Source organism: Drosophila willistoni (genome assembly GCF_018902025.1).
Source record: "Drosophila willistoni isolate 14030-0811.24 chromosome 2L unlocalized genomic scaffold, UCI_dwil_1.1 Seg168, whole genome shotgun sequence".
NCBI classification, from domain to species: Eukaryota; Metazoa; Arthropoda; class Insecta; order Diptera; family Drosophilidae; genus Drosophila; species Drosophila willistoni.
In genome coordinates, this window is record NW_025814047.1 from 19,317,667 (window position 1) to 19,341,623 (window position 23,957).

At 36.0% G+C, this 23,957-nt stretch overlaps 1 protein-coding gene across 1 annotated transcript in view; it reads left to right on the plus strand.

Moving 5' to 3' along the window:
- Nucleotides 1-23,957, plus strand: part of LOC26528861 (NPC intracellular cholesterol transporter 1 homolog 1b) — a 154,086-nt gene that overhangs the window by 36,098 nt on the left and 94,031 nt on the right. The window contains exon 2 of the mRNA XM_047009691.1: nucleotides 17,925-18,244. Coding sequence (XP_046865647.1) covers nucleotides 17,925-18,244 — 320 coding nt within the window. The remainder of the gene's footprint in view (nucleotides 1-17,924; nucleotides 18,245-23,957) is intronic.

The window sequence follows — 23,957 nt, forward strand, 5'->3', positions numbered from 1 at the left end:
CATCGATTCTTGCCAAAAATTGGCAGGTTGTCCATTTAGTGCATCTGATAAAGATTGAGGTGTTTCCATATCATCCTCAAGTTGAATTTGTTGAAGCATGCTATATTGCTTCTTTGGTCTACGAAGAATTTTCGGTCTATCTGGTCCTTGTTCTCTGGATCAGTTCTGGATCCTGTTGTTGAATGGTAATTTCGTCATCACTCGCAGTGAACAAATCCTTCTTCCTCCTCCTTTTCCTCGAAGTCCGTATCGTCGTTTGGAGGAGTATCTTGGCGACATAGGTTCTTGGAGGTCTTCATTTGGTTCTTCTATTGGGTGGTGCGGCTCAAGTCGAATAATGTTTGTAAAAAAAATTTTTTTTTTTGTGTGAAAAGCCACCTTTTTTAAATTTTGTTCTGGAATTCATGTTCACGTAACGTCGCTCAACAATTATACTCTTTTCTTGATTATGAAGACGATATGTTCAAAATCTTTTGATTTTTTTCCTCTCTCTCTGAATTTCTTGCCAGTCTGATGCACGAATCCCTGTTGTCACAGTAAAAACATTTTCCGTTAAATTTTGACTGTCTTTTTGCTTTTTCCTTGTCCACGGCATTCTTTCTTGGAAACTTTGTAGTGTGTGTACACACGTCCCTTTGTCCATAACTTTTAATTTTACCGTTTCAAGTAATGGTAACTCATCTTATCTCAACTAATTAAATCTAGTCTCGGAATTGTGGAGGCTTGGCAGAATCGATATTACCTATTAAATCATCGTTAATTTCAATGCCTATCTTATTAAATTTTTTTATTGTTTCTGTAAATACTCGCACATATTCTGAAACCTTGTTCCCTTCATGCATGTTTAAAAGCAAGAGTTTTTGGTACAGCTAAACTTTTCTTATTTGTCCAATTTGCAAATGAACTTCTCGAAGTTTCTGCCACGCTTGCGAAGAACACACAACATTCCATAAATCCTGTTTAATTAGTATGCTTTTCATTGACATACTCCAAACGTCTTAAAATGTCTTCACCAAGTTTTTCGATTTGATAAAAGCCCAGCATTTTTTCTGACGATTGTTAAACAAATTCACATGCGAATTTTTAATTTAAGATTTTTAACCAATATTGGGCTTGTTCTGGGCCCATAACCAATGTTGAGGTGGTATAATTACTATACCGTTTATTGCAGTGAATATTGGTTGACGGTGAACTGAACTCGCTGTTATGATACAGTGATCGTTCTGTTCTTTGCAACATGTTAAATAACATTGTAGCTCACACACACAGATTTCATGTTCTTCTTAGACTTAAATATGTACATCAACAATTTCTGGATTTTAAATTAATACTTCACCTTGCTGGTATCAGTATTGAACATAGCTTGCAAATAACTGTTAACCGTTTTTTTCCTTACGCTCTGTTCGCGAGAACAACCGAAAAAAATCATACTTTCTCGCTCTCGCTCTGAGCAAGACCCTTTGGTTGTTTTCGATTCGGTTTTCGGTTGAGCGCTAACAGTTGACCAATTTGCTTATCGGTCTTTGAGTGAACAGCGCGTAAAGAGTGAAACGATTCACGCTCACACAGTGAGGCTCACCAAAAGACCGATTTACTGAAAAACTCAACGCAAACGGTCTTTTCAACTATTTGTCTTCTTTTCGATGCACAGTGGTACGTTGTGTAAAATTGCAACATTAAATTTCACTTTAGATCTTCTTGAAAAAATTGTATGTATTTCAGGCAAATTGACGCATAAAACCCACGAAACTTGACATACACACATACATGCGCAAAAGACTTTTTGAATCGTCGTTCAGAAGCAAACGGTCTCGGAATGAGCAGAGCAAAAGAGAACAGAAAAAAGTGCTCTTCGACTGAGCGCGAGCAAAATTTATTTACGAACAATCCAATCGGTTGCTCTCAGACCTTTTGCTCAAAGTCTCAGTGAAGAACACTTATTTCGCGACAGTGTGAAACGGTTAACAGTTATTTGCGAGCTATGAATTATTACCAGAACTGAGAAAATTTGAATTAACTATATGGAAATTGTGCAGAATAACATATCTATCTGTTAAAAGCTTAAGGGTATACAGGCGTTGGCCTTGATAATTCCTTGTCCAATGCCCTGAATGTTTATTATATTTTTCTTTTCGGTAACACATTATCCATTTCGGTAACTCTTTTGGTTGACACCGTTGTATTAGTAAAATACTGTGCTTGCATTTTCTGGTCTTTCCGTGCTGCAATAGATGTATTTACCCATTTTTTAATTGAAGTTACTAAAATTGATAATTTCTTGTCCTCCCAGTATGTGAGTCATGGCTGCTAGAAATTTAAACTTTTTTTAAAGGGACAAAAAATTTTTTTCTTCGTTGCATTGTTTTAAAAATTATTAAATTTATTTAAAAAGCTTTTTCTGTTTCGATTTCCAATTACATGTTTAAAGGACCAGTGATGTTTTCGTGCTATACCTTATGGATGTGCAACAGAAAATTGGGGCACTGACATTTGTGTTAATTTGCTCTCCCTCCCTTGGTCTTCTTCTTGGTGACTATTTTCTGACGTGCCCTATTATTAGTTCGGAGTGTGCATGGTGCATCGTTGGGATAAGGTCGGAGAGCCTCCTCTAGCGTCGCACAGTGGGGACTTTTGGCATTTTACATTGCAAAAATCATAGCTTCTAAACCAATAAAGCGATTTTCAAGAGTGCTGGGTGTTCGTGGTGCTGTAGTATTCAAGGTCAAAGTCATAAAATATTTCCAAGTATGTTTTTGCTTTAAAAATGGAGCGAAACCCGCTCACAATCACAAACGGAATTGTTTTAATGTTGTAATGTTTTAATTTGATTTTCAAACATAATTAATTAAGCAATAAGTGATTCCGAAGAGGCTGCCAGCATGTTAAAAAGGTCTTCATTGTGTCTAACATGAGTACATTCTTGTGCTCCGTCGGATAGCTCTCCAATTGGTAAACACTGAACTTTCAAAATCCTTTCATTCTTTAACAACATTTTTGCACAAATAAGTAAAACTATCTTGAATTACATTCAGTCCAGATTTAAAGTGTTGAAGTAAAAAATAAAATGTCGCAAACGAGTGGAATAATTTGCACTTTATATTATATTTTTTGAATTAACTAGGTAGAACGCAAAATCGGTATTACCCTTTTTGTATTAATTAGCTAAAAACCTTAATATTTACATTCAATTATAAACAGGTAGTATTTGCAAAACAGTATTTTTATCATATAAATACAAAGAAGCTACAGGCAAATACGCATGCACTCTTCATCTTCCTTATACCTGTTGCGCATTTTAAGGCGAGGTTGCCTTAGTTTTATGGCTTACGCATCGGTGTCGCAGGTCTCTGCATATTGGGACCATATACATCTGATAGGTAAATATTTCACCTACCTAGTGTATGTAGTCCGTCATTGATCCCAGTTGATCCTTGTTAGTTGTATTCCACCAAAGTAAAAAAACGCTATTATTTAGTTATTTTTTAAATGCTTCTAGTTTAATAACGATTTAAGTAATTATTAAAATTTATGAAATATGCTATTAATAAAGAATATACTTTTCAGATAAAACAATATCAAAGATCGATTATTGATTATCGCCCAATATTCAGTTTTAAAGTTGCGATTTTTTGTAAAAATTATTCCCATTTACTAAAAATGTCTCCACTTTGGGCGCCTCTAGCACCCATAAATCTCAACCGATATGAAAAATTTTTTGGATTCATAATCTCTGAAGAATTCACTATCGATTTGATATAATTTTTGCCAAACGCGATCATGAAAAAACTGATTTTTGCAACGCTATCCGAGCAAAGGCTCAACTGTGCGTCGGTGCATCCTTTTGATCCATAGGAGCAGCTTCCACTTGGTAATGTTTTCTTGGGTGGGCTGTTGAGCCATGTATCAAATTATTTCACGCTGCAGGCCAGTCCACATATAAGTGGCTGATAGAGGGGAGCGAGCATTGATGCACCAATTTCTTCAATATAATTGCGCCAAGTTACCTTTCTGTCTAGGTCGATACGAACACTGTGGTATATCTCATAGCTCTCATAGCTCCTGAGTTTTTATTAATATTTATTGTTTTTTCTCAATTTTTAATTGTGCTTAATTTGTTTACACTTCCGCTGGTGTTGTTTGCTTGACTCCCTTGTGTTTTATTTCCATAATTCGCCAAATTAATCAGTTTAAACAGTTTTTTCTTTTTCGTGATTAGTGTTTGGTGCAATTACATATTTTTTTTTCTTTTTTTTTTTTCTCTTTCGTCATTGCTTCTGCAGTTGCTCCCCTCATCGCCCCCATCATACCATCAGTGCTAGTGGCTTTGTTGTTCTCTCTGCTTTGTGCTTGTGCTTAGCTTCTCTCCCGCGTAATCACTTTTGTAAGGCCGCCTCTCAAAGCTCGGCTTATAACTGTTCTTGCACTCTCTGTTGTGCTGTGCACTCTAGCTGTCTCTTTGTTTTATTTGTAATTATTGATTATTTATCAATAATTATCTTTGTGCTGTGAATTTAATTTTTCTATATATTCTTATATATATATAATTTTTTTGCCTTTCTTTCGGCTTTTCAATGGCTTGTTGTCTACCTAATTGCAAACATTCTGATCGTTTTGATGATCAGTATAGAGCAATATCTTGTTGGCTCTGCGATAATCTTATTCACTTAAAATGTGCTGGCCTCAATGGCCGCGACTACGACAAATTTTCTGGTTTGTCTGTGTCTAAGCCTGAGCTTGGCTTAATGCGATGGACTTGCCCATCTTGTGCCAGCCAGCAGCTTGATTTTAGCCGTATGTATAGGGATCTTCGTTTAAGGTTTCTTTCTTTAAACAAACTGGCCAAACAGCTGTCAAACGAGTGTGACTCTAGCGTTCAATTATTGTCGCAATTCAAATTTGTTCCACCTTCTGAGAAATTGCACAAGATATGTACCCTTGAGTTGCCTCGTAAGCAGTCGCCAGCTCTCTCTATTACTTCTTCTCCGATTTTACTTTCGCCTACACCATCTTCTTGTCCCTCTTTATGCTCTTCTTTTCAGATTGAAGTACCCATTACAAGCCCTGGTGTACCTCAATCTATCCCTCACGGGAACTCTGATCAATCACAGGATCATGCCGGCTCTCAATCACTTGCGGATCCCAATGCTCCTCCTCCTCCACTAACTGTAGTGCCCCATCGCAAACAATTATTTATTTCTAGGCTTGCTCCAGATACTTCTGAGTCGTCTGTGGCAGCTTACATTGGTAATATTTGCCCTGCTAAGGTTTTAATTCAAAAGTTTAAGTTTTCTAGGCCTCGCGAAATCTCCTCTTTTAAAATTACAGTACCAAATGAGTACTTCTCAGCTATGGTTGACCCTAATTTTTGGCCAGAGGGCCTAGTTGTACACGAGTTTGCGCCCAATAAGCGCTCTCGTCCGTTGCCTGTCCACCTTCCTACTTTATCTTCTGCTTCAAAAAACTAATAACATCTAGTCTTTGCATTCATTATCAAAATGTAAGAGGACTTCTTACCAAGCTGTCGAACCTTTTCTGTGATAGCCAAACCTTTTCAGCTGACATATTAGCTTTCTCTGAAACTTGGCTTAACTCCTCTGTTCTAGATAATGAAATTCTTTCTAATAATTTTATTTCTTATAGGCTTGATCGTGTTGGTCGTCGTGGCGGTGGAGTACTCATTGCTGTAAACTCGAATCTGTCTTCAAGTGTGGTGCCGATTGATCTCCCCTTAGGTGTTGAGTTTATTTGCGTCGAAGTTACATGTTCTAACTTTAGCCTATATATCTCTTGTTCTTATATTCCTGCAGCTTCTGATACCATGATCTACGTGCACCATGCTGATGCTTTACGAACTATTTTTGGTCGTCTTAAAGATCGGGATGTTCTTATAGTTTTAGGTGATTTTAACTTGCCTAATATTTCTTGGCTTGTTGATGATAATCTATCTTTCTTAATTCCTTCATCTCAACATGTTTTTCTTGATAGCCTACTTGAATGTCCACTATATCAGTTGAATTCTTTCCTTAACTGTTCTAAAAGAATCCTTGATCTTGTTTTTGTCTCTGATCCCACTGTTAGTGCTGTATCGCAAACACAGCCACTAGTGAAACCTGAAGATCCTTATCATCCTACCATTGAAGTTACTATTTCTTACAATTCCGTTACTAATTTATTTAAAAACATCTCAAATTCTCGTCGTAGATGTTTTCGTAAAACAAATTTCAATCTTCTTAACAGCCTTATTTTCTCTTTTGATTGGTCGTTTCTATTTGAGTGCTGCGATATAGATTGTGCAGTGAAGTTTTTCTATTCTGCTCTTAATTCTCTAATTGATAAATGCGTTCCTTATGTTAATGTCTCTACCGTCTCCAGCTCGCCAGTCTGGTTCACACGTAGGCTCTCTAATCTTCGTAACATTAAATCGAGATATTTTAAAAGATTTAAAAAAACTGGTTCGCGACTTGACTATGCAAATTATTGTATAGCCAAATCTCAATTTTGTCTCTTAAATACTCAATGCTACAACAATTATCTCGTTCGCTGTAAGGCTGAATTTTATAATAACCCCAAAAGATTTTACAACTTTGTCAATTCCAAAAGACGCTCTAATGTCCTACCTTCCACCTTCAGACTTAACGACCAGTCTGCTAATAATGATTTAGATATTGCAGATCTGTTTGCTAAATTTTTTCAGTCGACATATTCTACTACTGTTTCGGATCCCACACCCTATCCCTTTTCAATCCCACATTTAAATTGTATGTTTTTTCCCAGTATTACTGAAGACTGTATTCTCTCTAGCTTGTCATCTATGAAGTCTTCCTTCGTTCCCGGGCCTGATGATATACCTAGTTGCATCCTTAAAATGTGTTCTATTTCCCTATCTAAGCCTTTAGCTCGGTTATTCTTTATATCGAGTGAGACTTGTAGATTTCCTGATATTTGGAAGGAGTCATTTATTATTCCGCTTTTTAAAAAGGGTAGCAAATCGGATGTTTCCAACTACCGTGGCATTGCCAAACTTTCGGCAATACCTAAACTGTTTGAGAAAATTATTACGTCTTCTCTTCAACATCTATCCAGATCCACTATTTCTCCTTGTCAGCATGGTTTCATGAAAGGTCGTTCGTCGCTTACCAACCTTTTAGAATTGACTACCCTTGTACACCATGGCTTCCGTAAAAAGTGTCAAACTGATGTTATTTATACTGACTTCAGTAAGGCTTTTGATACGGTTGATCATTCTTTGCTTCTCGCGAAACTTAACATCATGGGTTTTTCACCAAAATTATTGGGTTGGTTAAAGTCGTATCTTATTGGCAGAACCCAAAAGGTGTCTTTTCGTTCCTCGATATCTAAAACTGTTCGAGTTACGTCAGGTGTACCCCAAGGCAGTCATCTGGGCCCACTATTATTTACATTGTTTATAAATGATTTGCCTTTGGCCTTGGCGCATTCACGCGTGCTCATGTTTGCGGATGACGTCAAGATTTGTTATTCCTATAATGATCCTTCTTTCCAACAGTACTTGCAATCAGATCTCGATGCGTTCTGTGATTGGTGCCACGTTAATAAATTACACCTTAATGCCTCTAAGTGTTCTTTTATGACTTTCAGTCGTTTGTCTCCGCTCCTAGCTCATTACTCTATTAAGTCTGTTCTGTTAGATTGTGTTCCATCATTCAAAGACTTAGGCGTTATGTTTGACCCTAAACTTTCATTTAATGTTCATATTTCTTCAATTGTCAACAGAGCAAGCTGCCTTCTCGGCTTCATTAAACGTTGGGCCAAAGAATTTGATGATCCCTATGTAACAAAGGTTTTATACACTTCGTTAGTTCGCCCTACTCTAGAATATTGCTCGCCAGTGTGGAACCCGCAATATGATGTTCACCAGCGTAGTATTGAATCGGTACAGAAGCAATTCCTAAAGTTTGCGCTACGCGGTCTAAATTGGGACCCGGGTCTTCGCCTACCTTCTTATTCTGATAGACTTCTTCTTATTAATCTTCCTTCACTTTATAACCGTAGGCTTGTTTTTGGCATTCTCTTTCTCCATAAACTAGTCAACGGCGAAGTCATTTCTACCAATTTACTAGATACGCTGTATTTTTGTGTTCCCTCACGTCGGACCAGAAACTTTTTTCCTATTCACCTTAGTAGATGTCTGACTAACTACTCTCTTCACGAACCTCTTCGTGTTCTTTGCCAATCTTTTAACAACCTTTCTCACCTTATCTCTCCTCATCTTTCTGTCACTTCTCTTCGCGCTATACTTTTTAATCATCTACAGCGAAACCAATGAAAATATTCTGGACTTGGATTGGCTGCAACTCATCCCTGGCCACATTGGCTGTGAATCGGGGCATAGCTGGCACCTTGTGCAAATAAAACACCTCCACCGGGCCGGGGATGTTTAGTTGTGTATAAAGCTAAGCTACCTTCTTTATTTAATTACTATCTGTCTTTAGCTTAAGCTTTTTCGTCGACTGCTGTGTTAGTTGACGTAAATAAATAAATAAATAAATAAATAAATATCAGCTTCTATTTCGAAGTCAGCTGTGACGGAGATATTGGATCTAACAGAGAATTTTCTTAATGTCAAGATATGACACCATAAGTTTGTGGGTGTACTGTGGGAGTTTTTGGCTGATTTTTAACATCAGCCCATCCAGCTAATTTTTATCGAAAGCCTGGAAGGAAAGGCAAACATACGTACACCATTCTTTTGGTTCGAATGCTGTTCGTAATTTAGATGTGATGCGATTGACTTGTTCAATTGTCCCGTGTTTTTTCGCGGAATCCGAACTGGTGTGAAGGGGTTGCGTTTTGGGATGCCAGATATGACTTTAGTATGATGTTACCTGGGTTTAATCCTTTCCTGGTTTCGGGATCATGATGATAGTAAACCATTGCGAAACCGCAATCGAATCTGATCCTCGCCTTGAATTTCTTTCTCTGCCGCTTGTATGCAAGGAAAGGAAATCCGCATACTCTCTACAGTCTCCAGGCGCAGTCACGTTTACTGGATCTGATCCTCGCCTTCAACTTCATTCTCTGCCGCTTGTATGCAAGCAACGGAAATCCGCATACTCTCTACAGTCTCCAGGCGCAGTCTCCACCAGCGCACTGGAAGATGGTGGTGTTTGCATTGCTTCCTTGTTGTCATGCTTGCCTCGCATTCCCGTTCAAGCGTTGACATAATGTTGTGACCGTTATAGCCAGGCTTTAAGCTTTTAACGGAGCACGACTCATGCTCGATTGCGTCTTGCTTTTCGGCCTCCAGGCTCCACCAGGTCGTTTAAATCCCAAATTATCGCTTTTTTCATTAACTAACCCAGGCTTATGACCGAAGATCTGTAAAACCTTTTTAGGGAGTTGGAAATTGTGCATAATAATAAGCGCAGGACGACAATGCGAACGTTTTTCTTGAATGGTTTTAGTTTATTGGCTCCCACTAGTTGACAGTCGTTTGCTTTGCCTGCCTCGATAGGTTGTCGGTCCCTCCGTGAGCTTCACCGCTAACGCAGTTGCTGGTTTGGCTCTGACTGTCGGGGTTTTCCACTTCCATGCTGACCGGTTTTTTTTGAGAGTTTGTCTTTCGACGTTGGAGACGTTAGGGAACCTATATCTCTTCTTCCTGCAGCTTGAAAATATTTGACTGGCCCGATGGGGCGAAAGAGCACTGCATTTGGGGCAGATGGTTTCATTAAGAATGGAGGCCGGTCATAAGGTTGTAAATCGGCTCGTACAGCTCTTGCACTTTTGCAAGTTTTTCTCTGAAGAGGTATTGACGTTTCGGTTTCCGACGTTTTTGTTTTTTTGTTAGAATGACTATCATTGGCGTCCAGTAGTTGTCCCATTCCACTCCCTAAGATCGGTGTATACTGTAATATATTCATACAAATAATCATTAAAAATACAATGAACTTGTCACACTTTGTTGCACGTATAAACAATTAAACATATACGCATTAAAATATAATTGTGCACTTGAATATGTTTATATATATACATTGATGTATGCACATAAACATAGCCACATAAATATACAGCTAAGCATGATCATATATGTATGTGCATTTGTATATGCACATACATATGTATATTCACATAAGCAATGTATGCACAAGCGTAACATGCGTGTGTACGCTGACCAAGCACTTTGATGCAAGCGCTCTAACAATATGTATGTATGTACTGACACTCTCCCTCTCTTTTGTAGCTGTCGCATAAGTCGCAGCATAAGAATATACAGCTGTGTTCACGAAAATAGCAGTGCAGTAGATGCTAACAAAGATTCAAACATTTTTTACATATTCCTTTTTATACATTCAGTTTTTTGACTTTGGTTTTGTAAAATGGTATGTAGGCATAGGAAAACTGAAAAAATTCCGTTAATTTTACTAATTTTTAAGTTGTTTTTCACATTTTTGTGCTTAACCCCACAAATTTCGCTGTTCACAAAAATAGCAGTGTTTCGTTTAATTGCGAAAAAAGCAAAAAAAAAGTTAACAAATTTGTCAGTAGTAAGTGTAATTAATTAGATAATTATGTTCTACTATTATTTGAGACAAGAAACGCTAAAATTTTCATGGTTGTCGGAAGAGTAACGCATTGCTATGCTGAGAAGACGGAGTGGCTCGAAAACCTTAAAAACCAAGGTAAATCTTTAAAAAAAATATAAATTTTAGTTAGATCTTCTGCAAAGATGGTCTCTGCTGCCCTTGACTACCAAAAAAACTCGAAAAACGTGGCATAAAACGCGTAAAAACGGCTTCAGACGACTGTCACATTAAAAGGTACATCAGATTCAATCAGTTTGCGTCTTATAATTTCGTCAAACATGATCTAAACGTGTCGGTAAGGAGTGTCACTTGTCGGTGTAGAATCCTAGAACAAGAGCTAATACCGCGAAGTCGAAGGAAAGTCCCACTCTTGACTTTGAAGCCTGTAAATCACGTTTGTACTTTGACAAAACTCCATATGAATCTTCATATTGCAAAGTAGCGTAATATTCTCGGGCCACGCGTCCTTAAGATAGTCCTGTTTGGTGGTGCAGGGTCTAAACAGTATGTACGTCGCCCAGAATATACGAAATACCAACCAAACGACACGCTAAAACGGTTAAGCAATCCGGCATGATTTGGACTTGTTTCTCATATAAAGGACTTGCTCCAATACATAAGATTCATGAAAATATGAATCGAAATATCTACGTGGACATCATAAGGAAGGTTTAGCTCTCCTATATCATATGGAATCTGCCCATAAAATGGACATATCACCGGTCTAACGACCCAAAACCTAGGATCAAACTCAAAAAATTTGTGTTCAATTCGAAGGAATCGATGTTATGCCAGGGCCAGCTCAGTCGTCGGATTGGTAACCCATTAAATATGTATGGAGAAACATTCAGAGAAGCGTCACAAAGAAAAAACCGTCCAATAAGGCTTAGCATTGGGAAGTTTTCCATGAAAAATGGCTACAGATCCCAGGTCAGCATTGCTGAAGTCGGTGCGGCGCAGGTGCCAACCGGCTATTGCCAATAATTGGTTCAGAACTAAGTATAAAGTCTTAAGAACCAAAGCTAACCTGAATTTAAAGTTTCAAATAATTTAGAATCGACAGATTTTAATTCTCAGTTGTCACTGCTATTTTAATGAACAGCTCAAATTCCCTTTCTTCAGTATCTTGCTCATTTCTGAAAATGGGGGACTCTTTGTTCAGTCCAAAATAGTACTAATATTATTATATATAAATATAGATTATGAATTTATAAAAGATTGGTGCATTTTTGGTCTTTTTAATATGATTTATCAACTTTAAAGTCAAAGCTTAGGGGCACTGCTATTTTCGTGAACACAGCTGTATATGTAAACTTAGCTTAAGCAAAGGAATAATTTCGAATAAAGGATCAATCTAAAAACTACAATCAACTGACACTGACGTGTCCGCCTTTATTATTTAAAATCTAATGGAACCCGGTCCTTGCTATCTTCACAAGGCGACCGTGACAGAGGTCCTAAAGGACCTACACAAAAAAAATATAATAAATAAATAATAATATTGTGGGCCAGTTCAGATGTCCCTTCGGATTTCTCTATACCAGCAGCGAAATAACAACACTGCAAAGAACATGAAATACTCGAAAAAAGAAGAAAATAAGACCCATTTGTACAAACATATAAAACAGAGACCGACAACGCTGCATAAAGCGTGTTAATCAACGTAAAGCTGATCTTCGACAAAGAGCGAAGAAACGCAAGGGGGCACCAGAAATGCGCAAGCCTTAACTTGGCTTTACCTAATAATTCTAATTATAAGCTTAATAGCAAGTTTAAGCACGAAAGTGCATCTTGCGAACTACTAACCTTTTTTTTATAGGCTTTTACTAACAATGTGGTTGGAAATTTTTTTTTTTAAAAAAACAATAAAACAAATGAAATGTATACCTGAATTGTGAGCCAACCACATTCTCTAATTTTTCCACGTCTCTGGCTCGCTGTGCAAGACACAGTTGATTCTCTTTCTTTTTTTATCTTCCCGAACAATCTTTTGTCTCTATTTTTTCGAATTTTAAAATAGAATCGTTGTATATAGGACCATTTGAAGTCAGTGAGGCCATAATTAGAATTACAAAAAAAAAACTTTTTAATAATTAAAAAAAAAAAATCCCATACGTATGTTTCATAATAGCATAAATAAATTTGATGATATATCCGTTATACCCATTGTTCAATGAAAGAGTTAGTGTTTCTTGAAGTTATTAAATGTTTATTTATTTATATATATATATAGGCAAAGGTTGTCGCAACCAACACATAAATTGGGTGGACCTCGGAGTGAGATTACAAAGGTAGAGATGGGGGCCAAAGACACAGCGATGCACACCCGATGTAGCTACAATTGGTATCTGATCTTACTAAGAATAATGCATTTATTTTATAGTACAAAATAGCGAGCTCACCAGTGCATAGTTCGACATAGTGTTAGGTCAGCAAAGTACGTCTTTATAGATAATAGCTAACCGTAGCAGCTTAATTAACTAGGCCTTTATTGTTTACTGCTAACCATATCAGATCTACTTATGACTGATGAGCCATCGATATCTATAATCGGGTTACATACTTAACATTGACATACATTTCCATTTGTTCTATATTATAATTGGCTTAATGTTATCTTATTTTATATAATCTAAACACCAACACCCATAATGGAGTTAATTGAAGCAACATCAGTGGACTCCACTGCAAATGTTATAAATAAAATTGAATCATCAAATGCTGATATGAGATTAACAAACATAGTACTATTGATAATTGTCATAATATTGTGCGCATATGTATTATATAAAGCTTACCTATTACACAACAAATGTGTAACTAAAAGAGCTCTAAGCCAAGCTAATGATCTAGATAAGGTTTAAAAATACATACGCATACAAGCAATTATGAATCAAAAAAATTTTGAATAAAAAAAAAAAAATTACCACTCTTGACAGGTACTTTAGAAATTTAAACAACAGGCACCCTGGCATAGTCCAAGATTTAATTGAAGTCTCTAGAAGCGAGGAAAATAACTCACCTCAACGCTCTATAAACTTGGTACAAATTAGTTTAGCTTACCTTGACCTAACGGGAGAAGATTTCCCAGTTCAAGGAGGCTCTAGGTTACAGATGAGTTTTATTCTCACAGTACCATATGTATGCTGATCCAACGCAGCAGGCACATATCGTTTCTTCCTAATAGAGGAAAAAACGAAAAAAAAAACAAATTTTTTTTTTTGTATATCAGGTGAAACAACTATTTCAAATTTCTAAAACCAAATGTATATTAAATGTATATTAAATTGTTTTAATATGCCTCATATTCTATTCTGCCCTTATGGAGCGTGTAGCAAAATACGTTCATACGTATATTTTGCATGTGTCTAGTGCGATTTCAATCAAATTTGGTAGTTTGCTAGAAATAGATAAGATTAATTAGTCTGCCAAATTTGATTGCGATGATCAAAAAATTGACAAGAGCCAATCGGTTTTTTCTAAATTATGGAGGCGTAAGTGGGCGTGGCAACATATTAAAATATATATATTCTGCGCGCATACTAAGCCAGTATACATACCAAATTTGGTGACTTTAGCTCTGTTAGTTTTCGAGAAAATCAGTTTTGTTTAATTTGCGGGGGCGGAAATGGGCGTGGCAAAATTTTTAAACAGTCAATATCTGCGCGTCTATTTAGCTAAAAATCTGTTTAATGTAAATTCCGGGGCGGAAAAGGGCGTGGCAAAAAGTTGGAACAATTATTTTCTACGCGCTAGCTAAACGAGTATATAAACCAAATTTGATGTCTCTATCTGTTATACTTTTTAAGAAAAACAGTTTAATGTAAATTCTGGGGGCGTAAGGGGTCGTGGCCAAAATTCCAATTAACTCTATACATTTACAAATTTGGTGGCTCTAGCTCTTATAGTCTCCGAGATCTGCGTGTTCGTACGGACGGACGGACCGACGGACATGGCTAGATCGACTCGGTTGTTGATCCTGATCAAGAATATATATACACCTAGACCTCGCTTTGCGTCGTTTCGTTTTGCGTTTTTTCGAAGTTGCGTCGCTGCTTTATTAGTACTAATTATCACTGTGCGTTGTTATATTCTCGTTGTTGCGTTGATTTGAGTTCGAGTGTTTAACTTTTTTTTCTAAATCAGACATTGTGGCAACGCCAATACCAACTTTTACCAACATTGCCTTTGAATTATTGGCTGTTTTACGTTTTTCAACATTTACATCTAGCTTACCTACTTCTGTTTATAATTGCGTCTTGCTATCAAAACTCGGGGAAGGTTTAGTAGAAATGTTCGTAGAACAGTGTTTAACCTCCAAACAAATTTAAAAAGCGATGGGCTTGATTGACCAAGCAATGGAGAATTTTTATAAAAAACGATCCTGACAATGACAGAAGTTTTAAGGTATCCCAGGCGGTAGCTGCAAACATCAACTGATACAAAGAAATTTATTTAAATTTACAAAAAAAAGCTATTCACCAAACTCTGGACAAATTTTTGGCGAACGAAGCTACTAAAAACTCATAAAGATAAAATAATTGAATAGGTTATTTTGATTTAATGGAAGTAGTTTTTTTTTATGAATGAATGCAATAACATTTTTGTTTTTAAAAGTTTACTTTGTTCAATTTTTCTTTCTAGAAATTAGTATTTTCATAGCCCGGGAACCTATCTTTGATTTTTCCATGGTTGCCTATAGAAAATCTTAATTCACTTTGCGTCGTTTCAGTTTGCGTCGTGTTTTTTTGGAACGTATCCCCAACGCAAAGCGAGGTCTAGGTGTACTTTGTGGGGTCGGAGATGCTTCCTTCTGCCTGTTACATACATTTTGGCGACTTTAATATACCATTTCACCCTATGGGTGTATGGTATAAAAAACGGACGGACTTGTTGGAGTATTCAATTTTTTTCTAACAGTGACAGTTTTTTACAAAGATATTTTCCCGAATATTTTCGTTGAACCTAATTGTTCCCATACTCTATCACGGAAATGATTGGTTTATGGTAACTGAAATATGAAATATATGTTTGTGATTGGATGTGGGTTAAAAAACGTGAAAAAACAGCATCTATGGTTGTGTTATATCTTGTTGTAGATTCTGCAGGATTACTGCTCATTGTTAAATTTAATTCTTCGAAAAGAAAAGTTTTCAGCGGCGCAGACTTTTCATCTGCAAAATTGACATTGAAGTCTCCAGCCAAAATCAGTGGGAGTTTATGAAAATTTGAGTTTCGACTTTAGTAAAAAATCTAGATTCAATCAGCTCCAATTCTTCTCGTTCTAAAATGTCACCGTTGCCTACTTTAGTGAGGATAGAAGCAAAAGCAGCATTGGCCTGTCTCGTGACCTCAGTAAGTTGATAATATTTCAAACTGCGCCACAGATGAGGCCCCACCATACGGGATTTGATAGATTTGTAGATTGGAGTTGCTCTGACTGGTGGTAATTGCCGTAAATCCCCGATTAAAATGAGCCACCAAATTCAGAATTATGGTCTCCAGCAATTTGTTTCAAACGGTTATCGATCTTCGTTAACAATTCTGCACTAATCATGCTAACTTCATGAATGATCAGTACTTTCACATACTTGAAGAGAGATCTATATAATTGGAGATTTTCGGATGACAACGGCAGGAATTTTGAAAGCGTTATCTTGAGAGCTGTATGTACGGTAGTACCACCAATCGCCACATCAGCTTTGCATGTTGAAGCGCATGCTATGTAAGCATTACAATAGCCATCATTGTCAGTAAACCTGTTGTATATCTCCATAATAAGCCTAATCACAAATGTCTTACCACAACCTGCTGGGCCAGTGAAAAATATTTGGAATGGTGACTCATTTGGTGTCTGAGATGATGAATAATATGCATTAATAGCTTCTGTTATCCACTGTTTGCTGATCAGACGGCGCATGAGCAAATCCTGTCGGTAAACGCGGGAGCATAATCATAAATGAAACGCAAAATACATCCCCAGTATTTCTTCTACCCTTTCGTACTCAATACTCAAATCATAATAACAGTCATTCAGTGAAGTAAACAATCAAGCGTGCAGTGTGAAAATTAAACCGTATTAGATGACTCAAAATAAACGATCTTTCAAGGAAGATGATTCCAAACCAAGAAAAAAGTCTAACATACCCGTGAACCAGCCTCCCATTGCGACAACGTAAGTATATTGAAATTTGTCAGCGACTACGTTTTTTTTGCATTGCCGTCAAGTTGGCGCCAATTGCAAAATGAATAGAAAATTATTGGAACGCGCACAGCTGAGAACTGTATTTTTGGGTGTAGGTGGGCGGAGAGGACTTTTCATATTCAAAAAATTTATTTTGAAGGATTCAAAAAATTCACCTTGCAGCCGTCAGCGTCGGTTGTGGCCAATCAAAGCAAAAATAGAGTTTCTCAATAAATTTTTAGTTTTTAATAATCGAATTTGAATTTAAGATTGAACGAGGAATTAATCGACCGCACAACCGCTTACCATAAAAATAAAAATAACATAAAATTAAACATAACTTTAGCTTATTTACATATATAATTTACTCGCACTTTTCTCAGCTGATGTCAGCTGACTAAACAGAGAGACATAGGCGGACCAATCACGGGTGTTTCAATGTCGTCGGTCCTTGTCGCTCACAAACAATGAAGAGAAAGGAAAATCTGAAGCGCTGCAGATCTGACGTCTGACGAATTTAAAAAAAATTTCCTACCGCGACCACCCCAACGCGCCTAAGAGAGCTTCGCTCTAAAAACAATTTTTCTAAGATACACCTTTACTTTACCTTTATTTTACCTTTACTCAATTAGCAATATTCATTATAATAACTCCATAATATTACGTTATTCTAATATGTGTACTAGATTATTTATTTATTATTATTCTGTATGTGCATTTGTATTCGCGTAACATGAGCTAGAGCCAGGCCAGCGTGTGAATGCTGACCAAGCACTTTGATGCAAGCGCTCCAACAATATGTATGTATATACTGACAATCTCCCTCTCTTTTGTAGCTGTCGCATAAGTCGCAGCATAAGAATATATATGTAAACTTAGCTTAAGCAAAAGAATAATTTTGAATAAAGGATCAATCTAAAAACTACAATCAACTGAAACTGACGTGTCCGCCTTTATTATTTCAAATCTAATGAAACCCGGTCCTTGCTATCTTCACAATACCTTAGATATCTTAGGTAAATGTTTTAACTATCCTTCTCTGCTCATAAATCCATATGAATAATAAAAAAAAATTAACAACAGAGACCCTTTTGTTTTATTCTTATAACTCTAATTCTTCTTGTGGCAAGGTTTCATATTGTTTTAATTGTTAACTCCTCTTTTCTTTGCAGATAATGATTTCCATAATAATATAAATGACGTTAATGAAAATTCCGATTTAAGAAACGATACAACATTTCTTGAAAGACTTGGAGCGCGTACCGAATATGTTTTTAAATGTGCGTTTACCAAGTGGGGCAAGTTGCTTGCCACGTATCCATGGGTTACTTTGTTGAATGGAGTTATCATTGTTGCTATCTTGGGATATGGAATCAAATATATAGAAATAACTACAGATCCCGTGCAACTGTGGGCGTCACCGAAATCAAAGTCTCGGATTGAAAGAGATTTTTTCGATACGCAGTTTGAACCTTTTTTTAGAATAGAGCAAGTAAGTATTACAAAAAGTTTAAATGTTATATACAAAGAAGACATTTTTGTTATTGATCGTAATCATTATTATAACGTCAAACATTTCCATCATAGTATACCTATTATTTATCGTATTACAACCAAAATAAAAAGCACTGCTTTAGAGAGTAATTTTTCATTGCGTTTTGTACTTCGTACTACGAGTCATTTGGTTTTTTCTATGGGAATGCTTATTAAACAACAGGAAGTTTTTTCCATAAATATAAGGCTGAGAGCCGGGGCTAACTTCGACTGCGCCAAACCTTGCAAGTTTTTTGTTACTCTTTCCATACTTAAATAGTGGAAAAACGTTTTATCGGAAAAGTCTAATGTTTGCAAACGGATGGCCTACATAGCAAATAACAAAGTTATTGTTCAAATTCACAGTTTACCAACGATTTTTCCTATGAGAGCTATGTGATATAGTCGCCCGATCATGATATATTTTGTCACACTCATAAAGATTTAAACGATTACCTTATGGATTAAAATTTGCACCAAAATTGTTCGATAAAATTAACTAGCTTAACACCTTTTCAAACGTTCCTATATATGGATCACTTAATAGTCATTGGATGCTCTGGGAGTCGAATAATTCAAAAATTGAGAAATGTCTTCGAAACCTGTCGAAAGGACAGTATAAAGTTGCATCCGAAAGAATGCTCTTTCTTAGACATAAAAGTAAGTTTTTAGGACACAAATGTACAAATAAATAAATCCTACCAGATGAAAGCAAGTTTAAAACTATTTACGAAAACCCGACTCCAAAAAGTGGCGACAAAGCCAAACGATTTATAGCTTTCAGTAATTACTACCGCAGATTTATTTCAAATCATGCACAATTTATCAATAAACTATCAAGGAAAAATGTAGAATTTAATTGGGATACAAACTGTCAATCAGTCTTCGAATACTTAAAAACCAATTTTTAAGTCCACAAATACTTCAATACCCTGACTTCAATAAACAATTTTGTATTACAACTGATGCACGCAAGAATATAAAACATTTACGATTTAGAGGTTTTTAGACCATTCAAACAAAATAAGAGCGTATGCGTTAAAGAAACCCTTTAATTTTTTGGAACACTAATATATACCTTTATATGATCGGAGATGCTTCCTTCTATGCGTTGCACACTTCTGACCAAAATTAAAATACCCTTTATGCAAGGGTATAAAAAAACACCAAAATAGCATTCCCCAAGGAACACAAATCATCTATTAAGATACGGATACATCAGCTACCCCAGTAATAGCACCTAACAAACAAACCACACACATTAATAACCCGCACACCAATGAGTAACATCCCTGGAAATAAGAAAATTAATTTATATTTTAAAGAATGATTTTTTTTTTAATAAGAAATCATGTACTTATAGACGACTTAGGAAAGAATAGATTACACCAATATATTTATATCGATACCATTACTTTTTTAAAGATTTTTAAAAATTCAATTTTTATATTTTCTTTAAGAAAGATAATTAATTTGGAGTAATTTAATATAAATTATCCAAAAAAATTCTTTTTTGATCGAAAAAAAAGAAATATCAAATATATAATCAATATCAAAATTATTTTCATTTTTTCGCTCAAAAAAAAACTCACTTTTAAAAAACGGCTTCTGTGTTAAATATTTTTGCACATCCTTAAAAAGGAGTTCATATAATTATATATAGATTTAATACCAATATTTTCATTGTTTTTATTTTTCACACATTTTTCAATAACTAACTAGTGCTGATGATTTTTATTTTTTTCACTCAAAGTAAAACTCACTTTTAAAATCCAGCTCCTGTGCAAAATATTTTTGCACATCCTTAAAAAGAAATTTAAGGACTACCCCTCCATATAATTTTTTTTTTTTTTTAATAAATTTGTTAATAAATTTTTTAAAAATGGTCAGAAACAATTTTTTTTTTATTATTTGCTTTTTAATTTGACAAAAAGCAGTTGTTCCAGTGACTTATAGTCGAATTTACATCTTTGATCCGTCAACCTCATTTTGGGGGCTGAAAACGCTCTTTCGACACTCACTTGTGTTACGGGAACAAAGTGCACCACTTTGGCCAGCTGATAAAGAGTTGGGTATACATACGTATAGCTTTTCTACCCAATACTCCATTAAATTAGAGGACAAACAAATTAGCTTCTGGCTATATTCTTCAATTACCGCATACCCTTTCTTTAAGGGTCAATTTCATCTTCCGAAGCTAGCTCAATGGTTTGCTAACACTCGTTCAAAAGGTTAACATTCGCCAAAACATATTTAGACAAGTCAGAATCGTTTTATGCACAAGTATTATGGACAGACGAAAGCTCTTTTAAGTATCATGGATCGAAAAATAAAGTTTATTGAAGATTGCCCAGAAATATTCGCAAAATAATAAGGCTTGTGTGCGAGCGAGAATCGCATGGCGGAGGATCGGTTATGTTTTAAGATTGCGTGTCCTTTAATGGTGTGGAACAATGAACAATGACAAATATCGTGTCCTAAATGACTACGCTTTTACATCCGATGACCGGCTCTTTGGACATTGATTTGTGCTGCAACAGGACAACGCTCCATGCCAAAAGGTGCATATGATAATAAAGTTTTTCAGCGATGTCGAAGTCAATACATTAAATTGGCCACCTCAAAGCCCTGACTTAAACATAAAAGAGAATGTGTGGTCTTACATTAAAAGAAAACGTAGCGCGAAATATCCTTGTAAACGCTTCAAAAATTGGTCGAATCAGTTCACGTACGCTTACATTCATGCCAAAGGAGGGTTTACTTTTTATTAATATACACCTATTTTTCACCAAAGTTTACTTTAACTCATTTTCTGTTAAGCAACATTAAAATGTCGTTTCGTTTTCGTTTCTTATAAGCTTTGATACCATCTCTCTATTTTTAAGATACCGTTACTCCTCGCAGCTTCCAGAAATACGCGATTTTACACTTTACAACGTGAAGTCAAAATGCTTTTGTCCACGATTGTAATTACATTTTTAATTTTGATGTGAATTTTCCTCTTGGACATAAGGTTACGGACGAAGTTTTTGATTTTTGAGCTCACTTTTATAATTTAGCTGCTCGATAATAGTGTGCACTCCGATTCTGTCGAAAGGCTTTGAAAAGTCGAGGGATATAACTGAGATGTGCTTTTTGAATCTCAACGGCTTGGTTATCAGATGGTCTGCAGGAAGCAAACAGTTGGTTCGTTTGTATTGTTGACATTGTTACAGCGTTGAAACGCCAGTAAAGTTTTGACGTACGGCACGAAGGCAAAGCCTGTTACGCGCGAGCTCAAACAGATCGCTTCTCACTTTCCACCCGACCGACCGAGGGGTGCAGCCCTACATCGCACAAATACACATTAGAGAAAACAGACAAACAAATCATAATACTCTAGCTTTCTATGACCTAAATAGGAAAGGATATATGTTTTACATATAGTAATAGAAGACTCTAAGCAGATAACAGGAAATAGAAGGTTGTACTCAGAGCAGAGGACCCTGAAATGTTAACACAAGGCATAGTTAGTAGAATAACGACTCAGGGTTAAAGGTATTATATGATGTCTACTCCGTCTACATGGTAGCGACAGATTAACCAATAAGCCAATAACTCAGGCGAGTCTATTTCACTATTTAGAAGTTTGTGCATAAAAATAACATAAAAACCAGAGAGCCGGGCCTAACTTCAACAGCGCCAAAGTTTGTATACCCTTCCTATAGCCGTCAAAGTAGAAAAACGTTTTAACCCTTTTGACCCCAAGTTTTTCCCAATGGAATGCACATTTTTTTTCACTCTTAATCTTTTTATATCAGTATAAGAAAAATTTAGGTCGAAATGCTAAGTTGCCATGCCCACCGGTTTGAGGGCTACAGAAAGTTGCTTGTTAGCAACATTTGTAAATAATATATGTTTTAGATATGTAAAGCTGTTAAAAACGCTAATAATTTTCCCATTAAATTTTTCTTCGATGCACGAGTTATGTAGTCGAAGTTCTCTCTCTCTCTCTCTCTCTCTCTTCATCTACATTTAACTAGCTCGATCTAGAAATAAAAGCTCAAAAGCTCTATATTGACTATCAGAAAGCTTTTGAGCTCACTCTTTGGAAAAATGTGAACAAGTGAAGAACTAAACTGAAATAAACAGCTTTATACAATTAAAAAGAAGGACAAAAATATTATTTTATTTAATTAAATGTTAACAGACAACTGTTAACAAAACTGGCGCAGTCGACGGAGTAACCAAAAACATTAAACTCACTTAAGTGCAGTTTGTGCGAATTCGTGCTTGTATGTAATTTCATACATACCAACCTTGTGCAAAGGACACATAACCTGAAAGGCACGTTTTGTCAAAACTTGTGCATTTTCTATGCAGCGTGCCGGCATTTGAAACTGTATTTTCTGTATGTATGTGTGTCTGTGTGTTTAAATCATAAAGTGCACATACATATACACAAGTATCCCGGAGCGAACAACTTGTTCGATGACAAGTTCTTAAGAACGATTGGTATCGATTGGCGACGGAAACTAATAGAACTTATTCTGTTAGTATTTTTCTTTGTAAGTTCTAAAGAACTACAGCGGCTACTATTTCTTTGGTAGCGATGGCAAACGAGTTCACCTTATCTTTTGGAGACATCCTTAAGGATGCCCACCACACTCACGAGTACAGAGGAGACAACTCAAGGGCTCTATCATCATTTATTCGTGAAGTGGAGATGATATTTTCACTATTACCTCCCACATCTACTGCAGGAGTCTACGTCTTTCGCCGTGTCATCCTTAACAACATCCAAGGCGCAGCTCTAGATGTTATGAGAACCATCGAGAATGCCAAGCCGTCGTGGGACGACCTAAAGGAATCTTATAATCAATTTTACCAAGAAGCGTTCATGCTAAGTAACAAAAACGATATTACAGAATATTTTAAATCTTTAAGAAATATAATGTGTAAAATTAATGAAAAATATGAATATGATGGTGCTGAAGAAGCTAAGTTAAGAACATTCTTGAAAAATATCGATGTAAATTTAGCTTCAGTCATAATTAATAGAAATGTTAAAAATTTAAGAGAAGCTTTCAATTTATTAGAAACTGAAGGTCTTGTTAGAACTCAAAATATTAAACAAAAATTTTCACAATGTAACGAAAAATCGAACAAAACGGAAAATCAAAACTATCAATATCAAAATAATAATACAAATAATCAAAGAGACCGATCTCACAAATCAAATTATAATAACCAAGATCAAAATGCTAAACATAATAACAATTACCAAAATGTAAAATCTAATTCAGGAAACTTTCGATCAGGAACACAAAATTTAAATTAAATCAAAACTGTACAAGCCAACAAAGCCATGTGTCAAAAATGAGCATTGATCATTCCATGCAGATAAAGCTGATTGTAGTCAATTCAATAATGATAATCAAAACCGGAACATTACTTCTGAATCAATGTCTGAGCCAAAGAATTTTTCTTGCCATACAAATTTTCATATAACTGCCTCGAAAAATCACTTCCCTTGATTAAGTTAACTGTAAACAATGAAAGCATCACTGCCCTGATTGATACTGATTCAACAACATCCATATTAAACAGGGACAAGTTATTACAATACCCCCGAAGAACTTTGTGTCATCCAATATCATTTTTATCTCTAAATTCAAAATCGCTAATAACGC